The sequence below is a fragment of the Gopherus evgoodei genome, chromosome 22 (genome assembly GCF_007399415.2).
Source record: "Gopherus evgoodei ecotype Sinaloan lineage chromosome 22, rGopEvg1_v1.p, whole genome shotgun sequence".
Lineage (NCBI taxonomy): Eukaryota > Metazoa > Chordata > Testudines > Testudinidae > Gopherus > Gopherus evgoodei.
Genome location: NC_044343.1, coordinates 7,414,122 through 7,437,031, shown reverse-complemented (window position 1 = coordinate 7,437,031; position 22,910 = coordinate 7,414,122). Strand labels below are relative to the sequence as shown.

Sequence of the window (22,910 nt, the reverse complement as noted above, 5' to 3'; positions counted from 1 at the left end):
TGGAAGAATCCCATGCACCGCTACAGGCTGGGGACTGGCTGGCTAAACAGCAGTTCTGCAGAAAAGGACCTGGGGATTACAGCGGACGAGAAGCTGGATATGAGTTAACAGTGTTCCCTTGTTACCAAGAAGGCTAATGACATACTGGGCTGCATTAGTAGGAACCCTGCTAGCAGATTAAGGGAAGTGATTATTCCCCTCTATTTGGCACTGGTGAGGCCACACCTGGAGTACTGTGCCCAATTTTGGCCCCCCCTACTATAGAAAGGATGTGGAAAAATTGGGGACAGTCCAGTGGAGGGCAATGAATATGATTAGAGGGCTGGGGCACATGACTTATGAGGAGAGACTGAAGTAACTGGTCTTATTTAGTCTGCAGAAGAGAAGAGTGAGGGGGGATTTGACAGCAGCCTTCAACTACCTGAAGGGGGGTTCCGAGGAGGAAGGATCTAGGCTGTTCTAAGAGGTGGCAGATGACAGAACAAGGAGCAATGGTCTCAAGTTGCAGAGGGGGAGGTCTAGGTTGGATATTAGGAAAAACTATTTCACTCGGAGAGTGGTGAAGCACTGGAATGGGTTCCCTAGGGAGGTGGTGGAATCTCCTTCCTTAGAGGTTTTTAAGGCCCAGCTTGACAAAGCCCTGGCTGGGATGATTTCGTTGGGGTTGGTCCTGCTTCGAGCAGGGGATGGGACTAGATGACCTCCTGAGGTCTCTTCCAACCCTGATATTCTATGATTCTATAAAGATGATCAGTAAAGAGGAGGTGCTCTGGAGAGAGCCCTGGGCTCCGTGTTATTACTGCGCTGTGAGCCAGCTAACCTTCTCTCCCTACAGAAGCCGCCTGCGGCAGCTCAGCCTGCCTGTGTCTGCGTGACCCCAGAACTCACCTCCTTGCTGTGTTTTGACCTGGATGGGGTCAGAGAGAGGCCCATCTCCCACGGAAGTGAATGCCAGGACCCGGACAGTGTACGTTTCATCCTCCAAGAGGCTGCCCACTGTGGTCAGGAGGCTGTCATCTACATTGTGTTTCTGCCAGTTGCTCACTGGCTGGTCAGGCTCCATGGTGTAATACACCCTGTAGCCGCGGATCTGCCCGTTGGGCTCCACCGGTTCTTCCCACTGGATAAGCATGGTGGTGCCGCTCAGCATCCGCCCCTGGACACTGCGAGGAGCACTAGCTGGTGCCTGTTCCCCGGTGCGGGTCACCACGGACTCGCTGGGAGGCCCCTGTCCAATGGTATTGACGGCAGACACCCAGATCTCATACTCCGAGTTGGGGCTGAGTCCTCCGATGCTGTAACGTGTCGTAGTGATGTCCTCTTTGATCTGGTATGGGCCATCCTGACTCTTGGACTTGTACTCGATGACGTAGTAAGACACAGGGTCGGGGTTCCCCGAGTCCCAGGTGATGGTGATGCTGGTTGCCGTGGTTTCTGTTACCACAGGCGTCCCGGGAGCCTTGGGCAGCGCTGAGGATGGGGAAGAATAAACACTTTAGAACCATATGTTAAAATGGTGTCTAATTGGCAAGATAGAGCTCTGAGAGCTGGCAGCGCGGTACAGATCACAGCGCGGCTGTTCAGTAAAATGCTGCTGAAATATTATGAACCTAGTTATGCTCTTTATTACCCTTAAACTGCTCCATCAAAAGGAAGCATTCAACAAAACATCTGGAATCGTTAACACAGACTTCAACTGAACATCCCAATGTGCTGAGGAAAGCTGGTTTCACACCCAACTCCTTTAGAATACGGAAAAATATCTCCTTAAATACCACTAGCTGTCCCTAGACCTGGGCACCACTGGCTCTCTCTGTGCCTACAGTACGCAGTTACTGGACAGCTTTCTCTAGAACTTCGCAGTTCTCCTTGGTCTAGAAAGCTACAAGTGAATGATTTTGCTTTGGTTCCCCACCCCCACATCCCTCCAAATGTGCTCTCTAGATCCACCTTCTCCCCCCCTGCCAAGTCTGCACTCCAGGGCTCCCCCTAAGCACACACTCAAGAACTCCCAAATACATGCTCTGCACCTGGCATTTACCCAAACGCATGATCTAGACCATCGCCTGAAGCACATACTCTAAATCCCTCCAAGCACATGCTGTAGACCCAGGCCCTTTCCAGATCTACCTCTCTGTTCAATTTTCTTGCTGGAACATATTGCAGCTATTTTCAGACAGGAATAGAAAGAGAAAGACAAAAGGCAGACTGTGCCAGCGGGACATAGGTTCCCTATCTGCGGAGGTAGAATATTCGAACAATGCGTCATAGCCATCAGCTTTTAAGGTTAATATTATGAGACAGGAAAAAGAAAAGAAACAGAAAAGCAAAGGAGTGTTTCAATCCAGCCCCCAGGTGTCCTTTTGCCAGCGTCTCAACCTGCTCCCTGCACAAACAGCTCTGGTGGAGTTTTGTGCAATGATTCCAAGGGGTCTTTGTTCTCCGCTGTTCCCCGAGCACCCTTTCCCGCATGCTCTGGCCAAGAGGGATCTACTTTCCATTTACTTCCCTCTCTCAGGCCATTATTAAGGCATCCCTTTCCCTCCTCCCCAAATTCCCTTATAGACAGGGTCAGCGCTCAGAGCTGACATCAACCCTGCACTTCTCCCAGCCAAGGAGATCTTCTGCTCATGTTCCCCAGCTGAGGAGGAAAGTCTTCAAGCCATACATCTGTGCTCCTCTTGGGAATCACAAGCTTCAAGCTGTGTTTCCCATGTGGTGAGGCAACAGAGAAGGCTTCCATAAGACACCACGATGAGGCTGTGGCGAAGGAACTGCATGCCAGAGATGGGCAGGTTCTGAACCCTCAGACAAGAGTGAGATGCAAGCCCCAGTCCCCGACCGCTCAAGGCTCCCCACACATAGGCCAGTCAGCCTCGTGACCCAGGATGAAAACAGAACATACAGGTTTGAATCTTGGTTCCCCTGATAAACAACAGCTGCTAAAGCCAGGAAAGGCCCTAAGCCAGTGATGGAAGCTGGTGGCTTCCAATCATTTGGGGATTTTTTTTGTACCACGGGCACACTGAAAACCAACACACTAGCATGCCATCCTCATGTGCACACTCACAAGCATCTGTACACACATATATGCACACCAATGCCTGTGCAAGCTCATGCACGCACATGTGTATTTGTCCATACTCGTGTGCACTTACACCCTCATGATCACATGTAGTCACGTACCCATGTGCTCACACAACCATGCTCATCCCTGATCTCGTGCACACACCACCACGTGCCTACGTGCATGAGCATGACCCCATACGCTCACGTGCTCATACAACCACATGCTCGCATGCATCTGCACACTTCCACACCCAGCCACATGATCACAAGCATGACCACGAACCCACATGCTCACCTGCACGGTCATGCAACCACACACTCATTCGTGCATGCTCACCTGCATGGTGGCTCACACTTGCACATATGTGCATGCTCATACACATGGCCATGCACCTGCATGGTAGCTCTCATGTGTGCACGCTCACATGCATGGTCACGCCCCCACATGCTGATTCTCTTACATTTCACTGTGATCTGAGCCACAGCCTCTATCACCCCCAGGCTAGACATGGCCACGCAGGTGTAGTTGGCTGAGTCCTTGACGTCAGTGAGCTCCAGGACGTTGCGGCCCACCGGCATGTCATCCTCAGGAGTCAGGTCTTCTGCCCCCTGCATCCACTTGACATATGGCATGGGAGAACCTACTGCCACGCAGGTGATGTTGATGTTACCCCCGGGCATGATCTCATGGCTGACGGGCAGGATGGAGAAGCGAGGTGCCACCCGGCGAACTGCGGACGAGACGCACAGAGGTGACAAAAAAAAAAAGAAAAAAAGAAAAAAAGAAAAGAAAAAAGGAAAAAAGGGAAAAAAGAAAAAAGAAAGAGAAGGGGAGAAAGAAAAAAGAGCAGAAGATAATTTAAATATAAACGGGGCTCATCTTTTTTTTTCTTTATTTAAAAAACCAAAACCAAAAAAAATTCAAAAAACCAAAACCAAAAAAATTAAACTTCAAATAAATTTTACTTCACAAACAAGATATAGAATATAGACATAAAGCAATATTTCATAGCAACAGGGTTCCATTGATCAAGATTAGACCCATCACAGCACAGATAAATACACAAAAATTTATTAGCAATTTCTCATCTTTACTTGACAAGTGCTGGCATTGCACTCATTGAACAATCTCCTCCACAGCTGCTCGGGCCCCAGCTTCCCCCCCTCTCCGAGCCTCTGCCACCTCCCCTTTGTTAATGGGATCTAATTCGCCTGCTCCACCTCCTTCTCCCATGGAAATCTGGAACAAGCCCACTGCCATGTTGTGAACTGGTCCTCTCCAGAGTAGCAGATTCATGCCCCGTGGAAAGGACCAATCTCACACCAACAAGCTCTCATTTCTGGCCAGTATCAAGAGGAATGGAGGAAGAGGGGGAGGAGCTCGGGTGGGGAGGGGGTGAGGAAGGCTTCCTCTCAGGGTTCTGCTCTTGTTGGAAAGGCCTTCAGCTTGTTGAGACCCTGAGAGGGGGGGAGAATCCAAGGAGAAATCAAGTAGGAGAAAGAGGCCTCCTGCCCCAAAGTCCAGAGAAGCCACCTGAGAGGTAAAAAGACAGGGGGAGCCCCCAGAGCAGGCTAGAATTTAGGGTGTGTTTGTGTGTGTGAGAGAACCGTCCAGGAGGAAGGAGTCCCCTCCCCCCCCGCACCTGGAACGTGAGAAAGTGGGAAAGATGAGAAACTCTAATGAAATTTTTGTGGTTTTCGGGTACAGAAACCCTAACGAAGCCTCTTTAAGATCTGACACGGTTCCATCGATAGATGCAGCTCTCAGAGTCACAAACATCATGCAAAATAGGTTAAAAAAAGAGAAAGACAGAGACAGAGAGAGAAGAAAATGCAGAGGAGTATAACTTATGGGCCACTAGCAAATGCCCACATGGATACTGAAGAAAGAAAGAGACAGAAAGAGAGAAGGAAGAAGAGGAGAGTGGAGAGAGAGAGACAGGGAAGGGGAGGGGGAAACCGACTTTAATGCTGCATACTTTTTCTAGCTGATGTGACCCAATGTGGTGGCTCACATTGTCACATCTCAGCCCTGGCAGAATAATAAATAGAATAGAATTAATAATAATAAGAAAAACAAGGTAATGAAACTTTAATGTTGAGAAAACAGTGACATGTTCTGTGCATCTCCTTAGCAGAGAAGTGGATGCAGCTTCCAGACCTTACACAGGAAGAACATGGACGCAAAGGAGAGGGCGTGGTTTCCGTGGCTCCATTTTCTGAAGTGACTGGGACGGATGGACGGAGGGACCTGCTGCGTGGTTTCTTCACACGTCAAAGCAGGAGAAGGGGACCAGGGAGAAGTTTAGTCATTAAAACCCAACCCAGAGACTAACTCTGCAGCTGGCTGCCCAAGGGACACTGAAACCTTTCCCTGCCCAAGGGTTGACCCTAGGGGAGTACGATCTCCATAAGCCCCCGCACCTGTCTCTGGATGAACCCCCTACTATTTATTCCATTGAGTCTGTGTACGATGGGGAGAGGGGTAACATCCCCCAGAGTCCAAGAGGAAGAGAGGGATCATGGGCAGACAGCAGGTGACCTAGAAAGATGTAGTCCCTGTGGGGAGAGAGCTGAATGAGACAACATCCCATCCCAGGTGTGAGGGCAAAGGGACAAACGGTTGTGCAGGCTGCAGGTATAATCGTAGCAACAGGGGAAAGATCCGTGTGAGGATGAGTCCCTGCAGGCTTCAGAGATACCTGTATAATTCCTGCATGTACTGAGTGAGTAAGGACACCAGTGGTTGTGATGAGCCCCGATTCTCCTCACTCCTACATCACGGTAAATCCAGAGCAACTCCACTAAAGTCATTGGGAGCTGAACCCATACAAAACTGGTGCCAAGGAGAATCAGGCCCAGAAGCTCTCCCCACTGGGTCATGCTGGCTTCAGATCTCCTTAGGCCCGGTGTTCTGGATCAGCCTCTAGCTTACAGCACCAACCTAGCTTCAGGTTGCTCCTTAATCCGTGGTTCTCAAATGGTGGCTTGCAGTATTCTGGGAATGAAGACGGGGAAGAGGGGTGAGGGCACTGCGCTGCTGGGAGAGGAGACAGCCCATTAGAGGGGGTTCTCTCCCACAGAGTGGAACAGTTGGAGAAACAAGGCCCGACCCTGCTGTGGGGGAAGGACGGAGTTTTAATTAGCAGCAGGTGAAATTTTACAGCTGAAACTCCCCTCCCCCTGCAAAAAATAAATCCCTATAAAAAATTCAAATGCTTAAAATTTTGGGTTCAAAATGTCTTTTGGTTCTGATATTTCCTTCAATTTTATTTTTTAAAAATTAAAAAAAAAATTAAAAAATGCTCATCATTTACACAAAACATCCAATTATTGGTCCCACAAAATGTTTTGTTCAATTCAAAACAATTATCCCCTCCCCTCATTTTTAGGAGTTGCCAGTGAACTGAAACCTCCATTATTCAAGTTTTGATGCCCAGCCCGCGGAGGGGCTGGAAATGCTGTACTCTTCGGCACGGGGGGGTGGGAGGCGCATGGTCACAGCCCAAGCTAGTTGCAAAGCCTTTGCTCTCCATATCTGCCTTGGCTTCAACCATCCAGCCCAGCCACCTGCCCATCTAACCCTGTTCCTGATCATCTTCTTTGCTTGGAGAAAGGAGAAGAATTTGAGCCACTTGACAGCTGCATGAGCTGTTCATGAGGTGTCGCAGCCCACATCGTTCAGAGGAAAAAAACCACAGAGCATTATTATAATAGCACCAACCAGGTTCTCTGGAAGGGGCACCTCTACCGGAAGCCTATCAGTCAACTAATGATAGTATCCCTCTCCCTGTTACCAACAGGCTGGAAGCTCGATGGAAAAAATTAGCCTCTGCCTTCTTCCCCAGATGTCTCCTCTCAAGGGGAGCTCACCCCACTTGGCTACCAGACCTACTTCTGTGCAGTCAGCCAGAGAGGGCAGCAGCACCCATGGGGCAGGCCTTGGGGGGGAAGACAAGGCGAGTCAAGGATTTCAGGCAATGAGGAGCATGGAGACTCAGCACCAGGGAGATCCTAAGGGACAGGGGCATGAATGCATCCCCACCTTGACCTGAGCTGGGGAGAGGAACAGGGCTGGGAGGATGTATAGCCTCACACAGAGGCTGCCATTGGCTTGGGAAAAGCTGAGTGGGGGGATGTAACCTCACTTACATCCTGGTCCTGGCTGGGGAGGGTTTGGCAGGACCTACTGGTTCTGGAGAGTGGGGAGGCATCTCCTCCCCTGGGGTCTGGCTGAGGAGGAGCACCTAGACACCAGCAATGGTTGAGTGACAGGGTTTAAACACACTTGGCCATTGGCACTGGCTGGGGCAAATGGGCAGAAGGCCCCCCAAGCAGGGAAGTTCTTAGCCCTAGCAAGGAGGGCTGGAGGTGTCCCAGGTGCTGCTCCCATCCTTCCTTCCACTGGGATCCAGTCTGACTGGATCGCTCGGCCTTGACAAGAGCAGAGAGTCCTGGCTGCTTCCCTGGAGCTGGTGGCATTTCAGAAAATGGAGCCACACGAAGACTGCGCCAGTCACATCTGAGACAAGATGGAGAGTACTTAAAAAGAAACAGGTGGGAAGTCACATGCAGACAGATCGGAGTGGGGGTGGGAATGAGTCTTCCAAAGAGGGGCTGATATGTCACTTCCTGGGGGAGGTGGAGTGGGGGAGGTTGAGGAGAAATGGGGAGACACACACTGACGGACAAGATCCAGTCAGCAAACAGCACTGACAGCAACAAACAACGGCGGGTGGGATGCAAACACCAAGTTGTCATGGAAACAGAACAAGACAGTTAAATTCAAACTGAGGTTAATTAAAAAAAATAAAGAAAGAAAAAAAGAAAGGAAGAAATCAGAATTTCAGGACTGAAAATCATCGTTCAATGCGGGCGGAGTGCTGAGAATCGGAGTCTGAAGGGAACAAACCAGCGTTGTCTGTGCGTGTCTGGTGGGGGTGGAGGATGGGGGACAGGGACCACTCACAAAACACAAGCTGATGGCTGCCCAGCCGACGTGCCGATTTGCAACACCCCATGCTGATGCTGAGGGGCTCTGTTTTACAGGCCCTCAGTGCAGTATTATCGCTCGGCTGCTTTAATGGCAGTTAGCACATATACCAAGTGGGGAGCAAATGGCAGGTCTCAATGCCAGACCGAGATCCCGGGAAGGGTGAGAATTTGGAATATGGTTGTCCACACAGCAATGCAAGGACAGAAAGCGTTGGTAATGTGCATCATCTCTGTGGGCAGTATCCTGGTTTAAAGAAGCCTCTCTCTCTCTCTCACACACACACAAAATGACAGCAACTCCTGCATTAGCACGGGAGCCATACAAAGAGCACACGAATGCAGGCAAGGCAGGGCTCAGGGCAGTGACAACAGGAAACACCCAGAGGGCCCTTTGCTTGAGGTCCGATAGGGGTTGGGCAGAAAGAGAGCCAGACTAGAAGCCATCACGGCTGCTATTTATTTTAATAACTGTACCGCTCCTATTTGACTGTTGACATGAGATTTCACAAGCTGAGATGCTCTGGGTCAGTGTCTAGGTCAGAGCTTTGGGGCAAAGAGGTTTAAGCAGCAGTCAGAGACTCAGCAGAGAGCTCTGGTCACTCATACCCAGGCTGGGTTTCATAAGCAGTCGTCGGATGAGCAAAATCAAATGCAAAATGCAACCAGAGGAGACCCTGACGCTGTTATCAGAGACAACTGGAAGGACAGGGAGGAGACCCCAAGAAGAGCAGACAGGTAGTGGGGGGTGGGGTTCTGCTTCTATAAACAATTAATTTAGGGCTGCAATAAACTTCTTGTAACCCCTACCTCCCTTCTTTCCCAGAGCCGAGCTGCCTCTGGGACTCTCATGCTGGGGCAAATAACTGCCAGCACAAAAATACAACAACGGCTTTGCCCTGCTATAGTATTTTTCATCCCAGGATCCCACTGCGCTTTTCAGATGTTTGTGTTATTTATTATCCCCCTTGTACGGATGGGGAAACTAAAGCAGGGAAGTGATGTGCCCAAGGTCAACGAGTCATCGGCAGCGCCCACAACAGAACCCAGGAGTCCTGACTCCCTGTCTTTGTTTTTGCCATTAGACAGCACTGAATGTCCTCTACAAATTCGCACTGTGTTCTACCACAGGAATGGTCTGTGCTGGTTGCAGTGGAAGGAATGGGGGTGTCAGTCATTTTGTAAGTGATCTGCCAGTGGGCAGAGAGCGGGGACCAAATCTCACTCCATGCAGCCCTGACACCCCGTGGAATCCCACTGGCAACACAATTCACCATGCAGTTCAGGTGTCATCTGCAATAGGGCCAAAGGGCAGCTATGGCAAAATAACCACCACTCCCTAGGGCTCTGTCCTGTTTGACACCTAGAGCCAAGCACACCGATTTTAGAAATGGGCTCGGTCGGAGGGGGCATGGAGCTACCATCCCTTACTTCGCCAGACTGAAACTCACCAGAAAGGAGACAAGACAAGGTTCTAGACCTGTCACCAGGGGTGAGATCCACTGCGGAGGACCCTGACACCCAAAGTGCGGCTACAGGGCCAGGTTGCCACCCTTTCCCATGGGTTTTGAGAGCTGAGTATCTGCTGATTCTGCAGCACTAGTTACCCCATGTCCCCAGGCTTGGGGAGGGGCTGTACAGGGGATGATGCATGTCACCTCTCCTCCTTCCGCAACCAAGCTGGTAGGCGATCCAGACAGAAAACGAATGCAGCCTCGTCATAGGCACTCCCCACAGCCACCTAGCTGAGCAAAACCTCCACCTTAAAACTGTTCCAGCTGTGAATGACTACAGAGAAAGAACTATCTGCTATAGCTACTGGACTTTGTCTTCATTTTCCTTTAACCGCTGCGTCGCATGACCCTAACCATGACACATTTCTAGGTGGCTCTCCAGGCTTCTTTGACAGCCTCTCCCCATGTGCAGCATCAGGATAAAAAGCAGAATTTGGAGAGTGGAGACATGGGAAAAATGGAAACAGCTACGTTGGGATCTGTAACTGCTGTCCTTCAATTGTGAGTTCTTCAGGGTGGGGGCAGGTCTCTTTGCCCCACGTGTGTACAGAATCCAGTACAACAGGGTCCTGACCCATACCTGGAACTCCTTGGTGCTACATAATACACATAATACAATAGCAAACGACAACCACCACATGCCTCTCATTTCCCCCTTCCCACCGGACCCTCAAACTGAGCTAAGATTCAGGATCCAACCCTCCCTGTGCTCTGGGGACATTTGGATTGGATGTCATCTTCTCCCCAATTTTCTAGAAGCCCAGATCTGTTGTACAGACTCATTCTCTCTCTTTCTCTCTCTCTCTCACACACACACACTTTTCCAGTGGCCACCAGACTCTTGGAAGCACTTTTTGAGTAGTGCAACAGACATGGTTTTAAGAACGAAATGCTAGAGGCTTGTGGTTCTAGCCAATTACTTCAACACACATTCTGAAGAGAGGCTCACTATACGCAACGTGACACATAGTAAGACTTGTGATATTAGGTTGGCTGTGTATCTGTGCCCTGATTTAAACTCTGTTCAACATCCAGTTCATTAGCAACTGAACAGATTAAAGAAGGGCTGTGGTTTTTATCTTCCAATGGGCCAGGTAAAGCCCACTGGTTTTACTGCTGCTTCCTCCTAATGCGGTGAAGTTAACACAGGTTGTGTTCTGTGAGTGGCATTTTCAATTAGTCATGACCAACAACACAATACTTATTAACATTGCCAAGGGTTTTTTTTTCTCTCCCCAGTTAGAAAGGTAGCCAGAAGATCCAAGTGATGAGAGACATCGATGTTCTAAGGGGCAGATTTACAGACCTGATTGGAAGAGAAACTGGAAGATCCAGGTTTGGGGTTTGCAACACCAGAATCCGTCCTTAAAAAGGTGTCCCCAGGACGCAGCTGGTGAGAGAAATCTGAGGACTGATCAATCAGTTTGTGCCGACGAAAGCCACTGACTCCATTTTCTAACCCCCTTCCGAATTAGCTCAGGGAAAAAAAAAAAAGATAGTGGGATGGGGGAAAAGGGAGGGGATGCTAGACAAGAACCCGTCACTTCAAACCCCGATTCACATTAACCAACTCAAAAAAGAAGGAAAATAAATAAAAGAGAAAATTAAGACTGAAGGAATAAAAGTGAAGTGACTGGTTGAAAGCACCAAACAAAACCAAATGGTGTTAACGTTTTGACACTCAGCAAGCTGCTGCTCCGAATGAGGTGAGAAGGCGGACATTATCGGCCATTTTGGTGAGACAGGAGTCATTCCGTCTTACTCCAAAATGAGGACGAGGGAGTAGGGGAAAGGGTGCCAAAATAATGTGCAGCCTCTACATTATTAGTGAAGTTTAGATTACACCTGTCCTCCCCTCCCAAAAGGAAGCCTTCTCTCTGCCCCCTCTGTTCTCCAGACAGCCGCCTCTCCCTCTTCTGCCCCACTCCTTCGTCTCCCATTCCAATTGCAGTTCGCTCCACTGGGGCAAGATGCTATTCAGATTTCCCACTTCCGTCCCTCCAGAAGACTAAAAGTTTTTCCTCCTCCTGCCCAGCTCCTTCCTAATTTCATTAATCCTATACAGATAAAAATCTGACCAAAATCTGGATTTGGTCAGAAGGAAATTTTGCCTTCAGTCTCTCCCCAATCATAGTGATTATTTTGCCATTTAAACACATCAGTTGAGCGACCGGCTGGCTGAACATCTCTGGTCTTTAAAAAATTTGTTTTTTGCTGTTGCATGAGTGAATACAAAATAATCTAAACCCAATTGATTTCCAAGCAGTTCCATTGTAGCTGCTATAATATTAGATACAGGCTTTTTTTTTTTAATTTGACAAGGTGTAATCTAATTTTTTTCCCCTAAAACAAAGAACAGCGATGCAAAAGGTGTAAGAGACACAGGCAGGCAGAGATTTCGAGATCAGTACAGCACAGTGTTCCTGCAAAGTGCCCTTTATAGATATATATATTTATTTTTGTTTCCAGTTGCTTTTCCTGGTGAGAAATCCTTCTGCAGAAACACAGCAAAGTTGTTTGTTCGCTTTGTGTATACGTATATTTAAACTCTCAAATTTCAGAGCTAAGGACACCCCAAACTTGTACAGGGCATCCCCCTGCTTGCTTGGAGTGACTTTCTATGACGACACTTTTGGGTAGGGGCGGTGCTCTGAAATGCATTACAGTCTCTCCCCCTCCCTGAATTCCAGAACATGTTAACAGAATTCTGGAAAATGGACTTACAGGGGATCGAGAATGAGGTGGCAGGGATCAAGAGTGGCATTACATCCCCTAACCTTGGATGCATTCTAAAATATATTAACACTATTCTGGACTAGTCTTAAGACTCCCTCACAGACACACACACTCCATGTCCCAGGGTTTCAGAAGCTGTGAGCATCCTGCAACAGAGTGACACTCCCCTACTATTCTCTGTGTTCTAGAATGGTCCTGCAATTCCTTCTCTCTAGCCTCTACAAGGTATTGGAGTGCACGGATTAAGCAGCAGGACACCATTCCACATGGCTATTGAGGGACATTTGCAGCAACAGACTGCTCTGGAGTAACAGTCCTGAGTGACCCAAACTTGTCCAGCTCTCTAGGGTAGGGGGCTGGGACTCAGATCTGCAAAGGTATTTAGGCGCTTAACTCCCATTGATTTCAATCAGAGTCAGGTGCCTAAATGAGATTATTTTTGAAATTACACATTTTTAATGCATTTGTTTAAGTTATACCTGCTGAATTCACTGGACTGCTAGATGGCCCAACTCAGCTCCAAAATCACATCTCCAACCCCCACTGAGATATAGTTTAATTGATTTTAATGTATTCTTCCATTAGCTATTTACCGCTGCCTGTTTTCACCCGAGAACCCATACCAAGTCACATTTTTCCTACAACCCTGAAGAATATTTGGAACATTCTCAGCAAGAACTGGACTGCAAAGGCCAGACTATAATGGAAAAGGCACAGATGAAGTATAGGTAAGAGTGATCTGCTGTACGCATGCCTGAGACAGAGACGGTACAGCTATTTAAACACATACCGGATTATCTTAACCCTTCTGGGTTGGCAAAGAGAGGGATGGGGTCACACCTACAGAAACACAACTGCTGCATTTCTGAAATACTTGATAAAGCACTAGATGCCACGTCCCGTGCACATTTTGGGAGATGCTTAAATCCAACCAATTCACTTCTCCAAAGGCAAGGAAGTTCAGCAGCAGCAACCTTCCATGCTAAGAGGTTGCTAAAGCACAGCCCACAGAGTTCTGAGATGCACTGTGCAGGTTTCTCTCATCATTAACATCAGAGAGGACGTACAGACTTCAAGTCTTGGTGTGTTATGCTCCTTCCTGAGCCAAGGAGTTGGCCACTCGAATCGAGATGGCCGACTACATAATGGGGCCTCTAGCTTCCATCTTCAAGAAGAGGATGGCTGCATTGTAAGAATTATCCAGGTTCCTGGTAAACCACCAACGTTGCACCTCTGCTGGGCAACGTTTGGGTCCCTTTGGTTCAGCTCAATGACGTGACCATCAGACACGCAGAGATTTGATCCCGGCATTGGCCCCAAAAGTGGAGTGAGTGCCTCAGCCTGTACAGGCAAGATTCAAAAAATCATCAAGGAGGCTGACGAGCTGCTGCTTTCCTGAGCTTGCTGAAACCCTTCTGAATCATCCTGCCCTGAGAGACGCTCCAGAGCAATGGGCCCCCTGCTAGCTAGAAAAGGGAGAGAAGTACTAATCTTTAAAAAAAGCTGGCCACCCACACTAACATCCCAATTTCACATTACGTAGGGATGGTGCAAAGCCCACCACCACCAATGGAGCGATCCCCATTGACTTCAGTGGGCTTTGGATCAAGTCCTTAGTTATAGTCACAAAGGGTATGTCTACACTGCAATTAGACATCCATGGCTGGCCCATGCCAGCTGATTCAGGCTCACGGGCTCAGGCTAAAGGGCTGTTTAATTGTGATGTAGATGTTCAGGCTTGAGCTGAAGCCCTGGCTCTAGGGACCCACGAGGTGGGAGGGTACCAGAGCTCAGGCTGCAGCCCCAAGCCTGAACGTTCACATTGCAATTAAACAACCTCATAGCCCAAGCCTGTGAGCCCGAATCAGCTGGCATGGGCTAGCTGTCGATGTCTAATCGCAGTACAGACATACCCCAAGGCTCAGATTTACAAGGGTATTCAGGGTATCAAAACCAATAGGACTTAGGCACCTAATATTCTTAGGTCTCTTTGTAAACCCCAACAGGGTCCTATAGCTACACCTTTAGGTGCCTAAATACCTTTGACAGTCCGGCCCTAAATCACGGAATATCCAAATGTTCTTCATTAATATCAGGCTCTTCTGGACCACTGCTTCTCTAGGTCCCCAAGGGAGTTCTGTTCTATCCGCATGAGCCCAGCGAGGGCAGCTCCTTTCAATCACTAAAGACTTTTCCTGGGTTCATCTCGCCTGGCCTCCTGGGCAGCAGCGACAGCATCTGGTTTAATACGCATCCGATCTCGACTGACTTGTCGTGTGCCATTCCACTGCGTCTTGTTTAGGTTTATTATACTTGTTATTATTACAACTTTAAAAAAACCCTGGATTTAAACCCAGGAGCTTCCCCGATCACCACGCAGCTGCAGAATCCACTGCGCTGAAGAGCAGAGGGGCGATTCTACCCTTGGCAGGGCAATTCGGACACATTAGAAATGTTTTATAAAGACCAAAACCTTTTTCGAAAGAAGTGTATAAATCCCTTTTTATTCTAACCTGAATCTTTAAACTCAAACTCCTACTCATGAAGGCACGTCCTGTAATCAGTGGCAATTTTAACTGGGAGCACTGGTCCAGGGGAAATCTCGTTTCAGGCTCTATCCACTCTGCTGTTCTTAAACAGATGTTTTTATAGAGGTTTTTTTTGTCTTGCTGGAGATGGAGTCAGAAGAGCCACTATTGGCCACGTCAGAAAGGCACTGTCAATAACGCAGCATTTCTGAGTGGTACCCTCATACCTTATAACCAGGGAAAAGGGGGAGATTTGGAGGGGAGGGGGAAATACCAGCACTGAGGGTCCAAGCACTGAAATCTCAGCATCTTAAGAGAAAGAGAAAGACAGACAGAGAGAAAGAAAGAGAGAGAGAGAGAGAAAGAGGAAGACAGAGATACTGTGTCAATACTGCACTGGATTTCTCAAAAATCACACAGCTTTAATACCTGTACACTGGGAAAGCCCCCTGTCTGGTCCTGTATTGCGTAAGGAGGCCTGGCTGGCAGGGGATAAAAGCTACACACCGGGGAGGGAAGGACAGTCCATTTTCCAAAGGCAAAACCAGAAGTTGACTAGTGCCATGTAAAAATCCACCAGCCCGTTCCTGCCTGGGGAGTCACTCCCGTGGAGTGTGTGAGCATGTGTGAGAGAGTAAGAGACAATGGGGGGAGTGGATGGGCGGGCGGGAGAGAATCCCCGAAGCCAAACAAAATTCACCACAAGGATTCAGCTGCCAGAAGCATCAAGCCAGCTTCTCCTGAGTCTCCGTCCGCTGCGCTTTCATCTCTACCCACATCCCTTCAGAAAGGAAGGTTTCTGGAGTTGGCTTTGCTGATGTGCATCTGTGCCCAGGCAGCAGCTGGTTAAACAAGCCGAGGTTGGGAGTGTGTGTGTGTGTGTGTGAGGGGGGTAAGGAAATAGAAATAGGCCCGAGACCCTGCAGCCTCCTGGCTGCAGGTAGAAGGTGCACAGTGGGCTTTGGAGCAGCAGGGATCTTGACAAGTCACCTCTTCTTAGAGCAGACTTGCTGTAGGCTGGTGATGAGAAGATCCAGTGCCTGGTAATTGGGGCCTGTGTGTGCACATGTGTGGCAAAGGAGACAGGAGGGTGGGGATCACTGAGTTGGATTCAGTAGCACAAGAGAGAGGTCCTCCTCTCTCCCCATCCTGATCTGCAAGCAGACTGGCTGCTCCGTATATGTGATGGCCAACTCCTTGGAGCAGGTCTTAGTTTGGGTACAGAACGTATCAAGTGCCACACACCCCAGATACTATTCCAAGGTTTGCTGGTGAATTGGGGTAATGGTCCGATCCCTTGTTAAAAGCACCCAGGATTTCCAACCCCCAGTCTCTCTCCCTCCCCGAAACAAGGCTTGTCCTGAATAGCAGCACTTCCACGGACAGGTGTTAGAGCTGTGTGACTCCTTTCTTCTTCGAGGGGCTGGGGGGGTTCAGTTACCATTGGGGGCAGGAACACTGGCTTCTCACAATGCGTTTGGAATAAACTACAGCATAGCATAACCAATCCAAACCGAAAGAAGAAAACAAGAGAAAGCAAAAAACCCAAAAGGAAACAATAAGAATAAATCCACTTCAAATAAATCAGAATTTAAAAATAAATTATATATATAATATATACAGGAAAAATAATAGTAATAATTAATTTAAAAGAGTGGCATGCAAAGAAGATCGTTACATTCTCCTATCATGCATCAGGCCCAATGTCCAAACGGCAAGGTAACCATGACGACAAAAAAGTGCAAGAACTCAGCAACATTACCAAAGGATGCATAGAGAGGCCCACAATGCAACTCAACTCATCTCTGCGAGACCCGGGAACGGGCGGGTCTCGCTCATCTTAAAGATTTCTTGCTTTTTCTCTTTTTTTATTTATTTATTTTTTATTTCGTTATTTTTTTTCTCTTAAGAATGTAAAAATGTGGGTAAAGAAAGTAAAAAAGAAAAAAACCACACCAACCTTCTCGTAGCTCTGAGGGATGTTAAGGGGGTTTGATGCGGAACACAATGACATGAGGAGAAGAGAAAAATAGGGGAAACACAGAGAGAGTAAAAAAAGGCCTTCTCAAGGCTGTCAGCTGCAAATTGATTTTTTTTTCTTTTATCTTTTAACCAAAAAAAAAAGAAAAACAAAAAAGAAAGAAGATAGTAACGACCCTTTTAATTTTCTCCTTTCCTTCCTTCCTTCCTTCCCCTCCTCCCATGCTTGTGTTTAAGAGCATCCAAGCTCTGTGAAGAGGTCAGGGTGGGAACAATCCAAATTCAGAATTAGCACCCAGCAGAGGGGCAGAGCCCCAGCAGGGAGTTCTCACCTTCACAAGCTCGTCTGATGTTTTACAGAAGGAGAGGGGAGAGAGATTATTCCAGGCAGAGTGAACCTGGAGCAAAGAAGATCCCCTACATTTAAACCTCGGCTCCTGACCCACTTCCTCCCACACCCTGCTGCATTCACGCTAACTCCAAAATAAGACTTACTTTAAAAATAAATAAATAAATAAAAAAGAAAAGAAAAGACATTTCCTTGCAAGGTTAAAACTTACAACACCTATCCCAGGTATTCTATAGAGACAAGCATGTTATGGGAGAAACAAGTCATTTGGAAACACAAGCATGTTCAAGACTCTTTAAAAACAAAAACGGAAGAAAAATGTGTGTGTGAACTTTCCCCTCTACTTCCTCCCCAAATGACTGCAGTTCAGAACTTCAGTTAACTTTCAGCAAAATTGACACACAAGAAACAAGGAATCGGCATGAAAAGCACCCCAAACACAGCACAAGCTAGCCTCCATGGTATTCTCTACACCTTCTCAGCCAGCAGCTAACGCTGGATCACAGAGGCTTCAGGTGCACACACAGGCTAAGTTTTGGTATAGATGGCCATCCACCTGGAGCTGAGACTCATCCAGGGGCTGAGACAAGAAGCTCTGGGCAACCAGAACCTTTGGCCAATTTTTAACTGACCAGAAAGTCCAGGGAGATTTAAAAACATTAAAAAAAAAAAAAACACAAAATACCCAACACATTTTTTTAAAAGCCCATTCCAGCTAAAAGCTGCTTGCAATTCATTTAGCCCTTGTGTGGTGTCAGATCCTGGATTTATGATGTTCCCACTCGTGGATTATCAGGGCACAGATGACAAGGCAAATTTCAGCAGCGATTTTCCAGCTGGCCACAAAAGGCTCTTTAAAAACGTAGCTTTTAAATAATTAAAAGCCTTCTCTCCATGTGCATGTGATTCAGTGAGCGTGAGACACAGAGAGAGGAGAGCATGGGTCTGCGTCTAACTGCAACGTCAATGCGGGTGAGGGGAACGCTTCCTTGGCCAAATGGGATGGACGTGGCAACAGCTGACTGGGATGCAACGTTCTTTAAATGGCGGTTTTACAGTGAGAGGGGCTGGCCCTTGCTCTCTCATAATCAGAGGGTTTTGCTGTGGAAAAACATTAGTCTGTAGGAAAACATGACCTGTCCGAGAACTTAAACAAGGTGAATGACAAAGAAAACGCAGGGGGTCACTGAGCCAGCAAGTGCTAAAAGGCATAGGAATTCAATATCCCTATTTCACCTGGCCCCCACAAGCTGTGTGGGTAGGGGACTTCCCATTGGTTATCCCAGGAGTGTGCTGGTGGAGCCTGTTTCTCACCATGCACGTATACGCAGCCCAGTGGCATCTCCAGAGGAACCAGGGCTAGAAAGACCCTGTGGTCAGGGAGTTCGGGAAGGAAAAGCCAGCTGGAACATGAGTGAGGAGCAAGAGCCTGCAGTCCAATGCGGTCTCAGTCCCATGTTGGGAAAGCTCCACAGAGTATGCCAGACCGCACCACTCCACGCCAGGTCAGCCAAAGAGCAATGCCGCTAGAGGGACCGGGCTAGCTGAAATCCCCCTTCTGCTGCCCTGCAAGGGCAGTCACCCCTCCCCTGCTGCTGTGAGATTCGCCTGCTGCTCCAGACACTTGATTGTCCCCCATCCCAATGCTCCATTTTGGTGAGACTCAGATGGGTGGGCAAACCCGAGGGTCCTGAACATGCCCCGCATCCTCTAAAGCTCACACCAGCTGAGCAGACCTTACCAATTCCTGCAACTTCCATGGGAAAGGTGGTAACCCCACAAGTGGCCATAGCCTCTCTGCAGCAGAGACTGTGAACTCCCCTCCACGAGATGGGACCCCACATTGACCCAAGAGCTTTAACATTCTTGAGCTAGCTTGCAGGGGCACCGTGAGGATCAGAGCTGACCTCACAATGGGGGTCAGGCCTCTGTATTGCTGCTGCGTGCGCCCCAAGGCAGGGGCCACACCTTTTGGGGGCCACTGCAACAGGTAGGATAAATGATCCCCATGAGGGCTAACAGGCTCTGTTCAGTCTGCTGCAGAAAAAACAGTCCAGGGGCAGGAGGTGGCACCTGAGAGGGAATGAGGTGATGCTTAAGGGTGCCACACTGCAGCTGTCCCCCTTCCTTTGACTCAGGTAACCTCTCCAGAGGGATCCAGTCAGCAATGGAGAAGGGACTCCACCACTCATTCCCAGAGGTGCCCTCGGATCCTCTTTTCCACCCCTCAACCCCCATGATGATCTGTTTCAGCGGCAAGACCTCCCCCTGGCTCCATGAAGGAAACAAATCAAACAGCAGGGGCAGAGGGAGTCCATGCATTTGCCAGTGTTCTGAGCCGAGGCACTCCCTACCTCTCACGTAAAGGTTAGCGGGTGAAGAGTAGCGCACCCCGGCGCTGTTGCTGGCCACACATTCATACTTCCCCTGATCAGTCTCTTCACTGCTCTCAATCTGCAGGCCACCTGGTGGGAGAGAAGAAGACGGCAGCAAAGAAATTGTTATTTTTTTTTTTTTAAGAGGAGGCCTGGCACCAATGCCCTCCCCCGTCGTTTTTCGCCAGCGTCAACGCAGTTCCGAACGGTAGCCTGGGGTATGGGGCTTTTTTCTCCCATGCTAGAACTTCACTTCTTGGCATTGCTGGCAGCAAACCTGGATCAGAATGATCATTGTCACTGCGGGACTAGTCGCCCGACTCAACCCCCACAATCCTGATCTACAATGTGGGTAGAAGCTGTACGAGCTGCCCCATGCTGTACTACTGGTCTGTGTCAACCCTGACCTGGGGGTTCACTTCTATCAGGGATAGGACAGCTCAGCATACAGGTCTTGCCTTCTGTGCAGAGAAGACCAGCAAAAACACCAACTGTGGTCGCTTCTGCAATGTGGACATTTTCCTCTAGGAACGAATACCAACAACTCAACTCACACGGGACACCGAACAGCCACTGGTGGCAACGACTTCCTGTTGCTACTGATCTAGGTTGGAACTGAACCAGCCTTCGAGGTGAAAGGCTCTGTAACCTACTCCCAGCCCCCTGAGCCATCCCCGTCACCGCTGGGTTTGTTGTGTGCATAAACACCACACTCACAAGAACTGAGAGAGTGCTTGAAAAGTGCGTTATCCACCAGTGCATGTGCTAAAGGGAAAACAGCGTAAAAAACAAACTTGAATTTTCTAAACTGCACATGAGTTTCTATCCCATCTGAATAGCCAGTATGCCTGACCAGCCCAATGAGAATCAGGGCTTCATCTATACCTGTACACTATTTCAGCTGATGAAAATATACCCAAATCCAGACTAAACACTCCTATCGTCAACTAGTTCAAAAGAGACCTGTACAACTATGCAGCACATAACTACACAGATGAAAATCACCTCTGTTTTTTACCCTAGAAAGCATTAAGTCAGCCAAACTCCAGTTAAAGTATATATCCTATAAAATAAACCAGTATGATATCAAATATTTCTTATACGTGCACGTCAAGGGTAGAGATCAGAGCCCTTAAGATTCCTTGACTGCATGAAAAATTGCAGCTTGGTAGAAGAGTGCTGACAGATCCTAAGGGAGAGTGGTGCAAATGGTATTACTGCTGATTGAAGGTTCAGATTCATTGCAAGGCAGGGGAGAAGTGCAGACCGGATAGAATTTAAAAAAAAAATAAAAAAATAAAATAAAATAAAAACCAAATTCTCAACAAAAGAACCCACGGACATTTCAATCCAGCAGAGTGACTTGAAAACCAAATGGCCCCTGAACTCGAGCAGATCAGTACCTTCCCACTGAGCCTTCAGCTGAGCAGATTTCTTACAGGACTGAAGCCACAGCACTCTCCGTTGTCCAAAAGCTTCAGCTGGGAGGAGGCTGTGTCAGGTGGAGGCTCTGTGAAGATTTTGTTTATGTGGATCGGCTCCCCTAATCCCAGCCAAGGTTTTAATTTAGCTCACAGTAGTGTTTGTCTGAATGGCGGATGCTAGGGGAGTTTTTAAACAGAATTCAGGGGCGGGAACAGAATGACGTGGCTGCAGGTGGGAAAGCATGCCAGGGTCTTGTCTACACTAAGGAAATCAGGACCACTTCATTTTCCTTGAGGGCAGCTTTGCCGGTGATAGTAATGAGGGAAGCTGTATTGTAGACAGGTCGGTGTGTGTTCACTACCTGCTGAGAGCAGGTGTAGACATGGGGTAAGACATGCCTGCATCCTCTGCTTTTGCTATCGGTAGTAGAGAATTCTGAGCTTGAATTTTGCCCATGTTGAGGTTCCCAGAGGGAGAAGAGCCTAGAAGTTACAGCTGGGATGTTCAAAGGGGCCAATAGGAGTCATGCATCCAAATTCCATTCACTTCCAATGGTAGCAGAGCGTCTCACTCCCTTCAGGTTAAAGACGCAGCGACCTAGGCTGGGTACAAAAGTTACTTACCAAGAAGCACCTGAGGTTAGAGAAAGAAAGAAGGCTCTTTAGTGGGTTGGGACTGAGCATGCTGAGGACCTGCTCCAGCAAGACGCTGGGCAACCTCCACTGCCATGGATGTCAAGGGCTCCAGGGCACTCAGTACCAATCACGATGAGGCCCCTGAGTGGTTACCAAGCTCTGACAGTGCTTAATGCCAGACATACACCTGAGTCCTTCACAGCCCTGGAGAGATCAGCTCTTAAATCTCCACCGTAAATTTCAGACAGCAGCACCTGAGCCTTGTTTTAGAACAAAAATAGGTTTCACCAAGTTCACCCAGCAAACAGAAAGAGACGTTGGAACAGTATTTAAAATAAAGACGGACACAAACAGAAGTAAATATCCAAAGGTGAGGCAGAAGCAGAAACCACAACAAACAACAACGAGACTTTGGGTTGAGCAGAGATCACATGAAACATGAACTGAGTTGGAGAGAAATTGTTTGGTGAGGAGCAGGTGGGTGGGTGAGTGAGTGAGTGAGTGGGGTCTCTTACCTCGGATTGGAGTACCTTCTGCAAGGGAAGCAAAGGAAAGAAGTGAAAGGAGTGAAAAAACCAAAAACGCTTGGACTGCCGGTGGGAAAAGGACCCAGCTCAAGGAAGATCATTCCTGGCAGGAAAACTCCTACACTACCTGGTTTCATCTTACTGACACAGACAGACTGGAGGGGGTTGGGGAAAGGACTCCAGGCAGCGCACTCCGGGATGCTTAATCATGACACTAAACTTGAAGAAGAGGAAGCTGGCCAAATCAACACTCCCTCCATCGGTCACAAAGGAAAGGGAGTCTCTGCACCCTCAGTCCACGTAAGCTAGTATTAGCTTAGCACTGGGCAAATCTGCTTCTACCTTCCCAGCCCATGGGGAATGTGATCAGCATTATTAACCTGTTCCCCTAGACAGGGAAATGGAGACCCAGAACCTTGCCCAACGTCACATGACAAAGCTGAGGCTAGATCCCAAGAGTTCCTGGTTCCCAATTCCACACCCATGCTAGTGACGCATTTGGGGCACAGGGTTTCGTATAACGCCCTGGGGCCTGTGGTCCCTAGTTATCCTGAGAGCGACTGGCTCTGCAGAACATTACTGGATGCAGCCACGCATTAGGAAAGAGCTGCAGGTGAGATACAAGGGCATGCGGCTGTTTTTGTACCTGGGAAACATGCAAAGAGGATTGCCTGGTGCAGCTGCTCTGGAAGCCACCCTATTAAACTGCAGAGGGGATTAATTAAATCTCGGGAATCCCTGAATTCTGGGAGAGGAGGAAGAGCCTTGTTGTGGTTGGCC

General features: G+C 48.4%; 1 protein-coding gene across 17 annotated transcripts in view; it reads right to left on the bottom strand.

The window, feature by feature from the left end:
• The window catches only part of PTPRS (protein tyrosine phosphatase receptor type S), a 247,104-nt gene that overhangs the window by 56,601 nt on the left and 167,593 nt on the right, over window positions 1-22,910 (bottom strand). For 11 of the 17 annotated variants that reach the window (XM_030540232.1, XM_030540234.1, XM_030540233.1 and 8 more), the window contains exons 6-9: window positions 19,523-19,633; window positions 16,800-16,811; window positions 3,531-3,800; window positions 889-1,470 (exon numbers count right to left, since the gene is read on the bottom strand). In XM_030540232.1, coding sequence (XP_030396092.1) covers window positions 889-1,470; window positions 3,531-3,800; window positions 16,800-16,811; window positions 19,523-19,633 — 975 coding nt within the window. The remainder of the gene's footprint in view (window positions 1-888; window positions 1,471-3,530; window positions 3,801-16,799; window positions 16,812-19,522; window positions 19,634-22,910) is intronic. The other 6 variants (XM_030540235.1, XM_030540240.1, XM_030540243.1 and 3 more) reach the window with 1 other exon arrangement.